At 38.9% G+C, this 3,602-nt stretch overlaps 1 protein-coding gene across 3 annotated transcripts in view; it reads left to right on the forward strand.

Moving 5' to 3' along the window:
- Positions 1-1,786: 1,786 nt before the first annotated feature.
- Positions 1,787-3,602, forward strand: part of hid1a (HID1 domain containing a) — a 12,769-nt gene continuing 10,953 nt past the window's right edge. For 2 of the 3 annotated variants that reach the window (XM_042708418.1, XM_031573521.2), the window contains exon 1: positions 2,390-2,691. In XM_042708418.1, the coding sequence (XP_042564352.1) occupies positions 2,626-2,691 (66 nt within the window). In that variant the 5' untranslated portion in view covers positions 2,390-2,625. Of the gene's footprint in view, positions 1,816-2,389; positions 2,692-3,602 lie in introns of those variants that run through there. The other variant, XM_031573514.1, reaches the window with a different exon arrangement.

The raw sequence follows: 3,602 nt of genomic DNA on the forward strand, positions 1-3,602 counted from the left end.
ATGGAAAAAAGCAGCTAGTTAGCACGTGTCTCAGGTGCTGAAAGGAAAGTTCCTGTGGAGTGTGGTTTCACTGTGAGTAGTATTTTCAGTAGATTGTTGTGCAGTATTCCATCATCAGTTCTCTTGTGCAGCCTCCGGAAAGAAAGAAAGAAAGAAAGAAAGAAAGAAAGAAAGAAAGAAAGAAAGAAAATACCTGTGATGTATGAATTTAATTAGAACTTGGTCACACCATTTCTTTAGTTCCTTACTGGCAGGTTGACAGAGGGAGGCCTTCAAGACACTGCAACATCCTATAGTTGATAAAAAGGATTTCTATCACATCATATGATATTGTAACTGCAGAAAAGTCATAGGGTCTCAAACTCTTAGAGCAAACTGACCACAAAACCATCTCTCATAGCATCCACAAGGACTTGTCCTCCACTACAAGAGAGGACATGGACCAGGAGGCTTTTGGTGTAACCCAGATTAGGATGGTAAAAATAAAACAATATATGCACGCAGCCACCAGAACAAGGACAACTCTATTAACTCTCTCTACACCTCTAACGAGATTGATATGAACCACACACAGACCATACCCCCCCCCCCCCCCCCCCGCCTCACACACACACACACTCACACGCGCACACACATGTATGTACACAAACACACATAGCTATACAATCATTTGTCTTTCTTTTATTTGTTTGCGTGTACATTTGTGCATGTGTTTCTGAAAATATTTGCAATTCTGTACCCGTATTCATTATGCACATTCAGCAGAGTGGTCAACTTTATAAGGCTCACTTGGCGTGAGAATTAGTGAGATGAACAAAGATTGACCAAAACAGGTGTACTTTTTAGCGTGAGATGCACTGAAGTCAATGGATTTTTTTTTCATGTCTAGCATGAGCCAGGACATAAAAGCTTGTGTCTCAGGCCAAAAATACAACCCTGCATTCAGAGAGAGAGATGTTAAGTGTGTCATTAGTTAAATGTGGCAAAGTGATAAAGTTAAAAAGCTAATGATAAAAATGATATGATGGTAACAGACTGGTGACATACTGTTATCAGGTTAAGAGAATATCATTTCATTTGAATGTTTTTTTTTATGTTGTTGTTGAGGCACTTCAAAGCTAGTTTGGCTGTATCCAGACTCCTACAGAGCTTGTCCTCCTTATGATTTTAATGTATTTAAGTAATTTAAGCTCCAGAACATGTGCACACAACACACAGGCAAAGTCTGTTTGTCTTATCATACCACAAACTACATTATGCTCCAACCTCATACAGGACTTCCTTGGACAATGGGAAATCCATCTATTCTTTTGAAAGATTAATCATATTGTTTTGACAGGGATACAATTTGACTTTGGAGGCCACACCAGATTAGGCCCAGATCTGTTACAGCATCAACCAGTTAAATGACATTGGCTTTAGTTTGCTCAGCTGATGTTGTTAAAGGTGCCAGTGATGTGTCAACCACTTAAGAAATTAAGTCCGGTGCTTAAGAATAGAAAGCAGTGTGTCTCAGGAGACATACAACCTATGTTTCGCACAGCGGGAGCAGGTGTGACATATAATGTGTAAAATACTGTAAATGTTGTCCAGTGCTAAAATTAAAAAAGGTTGGTAAAAAGCCAGACAGTATGCGGATCTGCACACACATTTTTAACGTTAAAGAAAGCTGTTTTCAAGGAGCAAGTCAGGTCAAGTGGCACTGCCATTGTTTCAAATCCCGTAGCCTACATTACGCGGAATGGTATAACGTTTGCTGCCATCTACAGGGATGGAGTATTAAAAAGAAAACTGTTTGCTGTCCACCGCACCCAGGTGAGGCCAACCATGAAAAGTTGTTGTATAGCAATAATGATATTACGTTAGAATGATTATAATTGTAATGGCAGTAACATAATATCCATTATTTAAGTAGGCTATTTGAAATGGTATCAATATTTTTGTCATTTATTTATAAGTCCTTAACAAATGCTATTGTTGTTACTGGGCTATTGGGCTCGCTAACAGGTTTTTACTTATTCCTTATTGAAACGGACCGACAGTCGCGACAAAGTAATTTTAATAGCATATTTTTCAAATTTGTCACGACATTTAGAACAGCTTACATCTGAGACTTGAACTGTAAGGAACGTCAATGGTCGAATACCACCTCAGCATAATACAATGCTACTTGAGCCAGACTTTTTAAAAATGACCAGCATACAGCAAAATAAACGTTTTTAGCCCACCTTTGGCTTCTTGTTAAGAAAACCTGTATAACCACCGTTTTTTAATGGTGGACCGACCGTCAGTAAACAGTAAACAGTAAAGAAGATAAACAAAAGATAATTTAACTACAAATTAGAAAACGCGTTGGTTATGACATGTTTTTTTTTTGTTACCCCACGTTACATTTTAATGGGCTAGTATTATATATTTTTTTATCAGTGTTAGTTATTGTGTATAGTGTGAGCCATTGTTTCAGCTGATTGCGTTTGTTTTGATTGGAACCCGGAAGTGTCGCTCTCAGTGCACCATCCACCGCCTCCGCACGAGCTCCAAGCTCCTAGCCTCAGAGGAGTCTGTGTATGAGGGATTAAACAGGATTGACGGCAGCACAGCCGTACCACTGACAGGTCATCCAAAATGGGAAACACGGATTCAAAACTGAATTTCAGGAAAGCCGTAATTCAACTCACAACCAAAACTCAGGTTTGTAACGTTAAAATATACATTTCAATCTCAGTGAGTCATAATAACAAAGAGAGTTAGACGGCGACCAGGATCAGCGCGTGTCAGACGGCATCGCGCGCGTCAGAGGGTACTGCACCATCAATGATCTGAGATAATGTAATGCGCGTCTGGATTGTATGAACGATGTGATGATGTCTGTGATAGTCATGAGAGAATTGAATGTTGTATTTTGGTAAAAATGTCCGTCTGCATTTGCTCGATCGTCGTTTACTTTAACGTGCGAGTTGATGTGCGAGTGGACTGTTCAGCTCATTCGATAGGCTATTTGAAAACAATGAATAAAGCCTTTTGTCCTTTATTCACGCCATTATTGCATATAGCTAGTCTATTACATTGGGTAACAGTAGGCTTGACAAATCCTTGATGTCGTAGGCCTATTATTTGGATATTAACAAGTCACAGTCCTAGTGGTGATACAGATGGGCCTGATTCAGCTATTGATAAATAAACAGAGAGGCGTGATTTGTAAACTGAAGCGATTCTACCACTGCCATAAGGATATAATCGCAAGATTCTGGTGGTGTAAAAATACATATACATATAACTACATAATATATCATTGGATATCTACGAAAATCTACTATTGTCATCATCGTTATCACAGAGTGGCAACATGTGCCTTTCATTGGTGTGTGGTGATGTAAGGAGTCTGATGTGTGAATGGCCAGATGCTGCAGGTGGTACATATCTCATAGCTAAATAGCTAATAGGCGAAAACAGTTTCTGCCTAATATGAATCTGGGTCTATATTTTGTGGAAGATATATATTACATGTATAGTTTCCAATTATATTTCCACGTGCCAAACAAAGTGAAAAATATGCAAATTGCTATTGATATGGTCTAAAAATAGACCTTGGACACCACCAC

Source organism: Clupea harengus, chromosome 1, assembly GCF_900700415.2.
Source record: "Clupea harengus chromosome 1, Ch_v2.0.2, whole genome shotgun sequence".
Lineage (NCBI taxonomy): Eukaryota > Metazoa > Chordata > Actinopteri > Clupeiformes > Clupeidae > Clupea > Clupea harengus.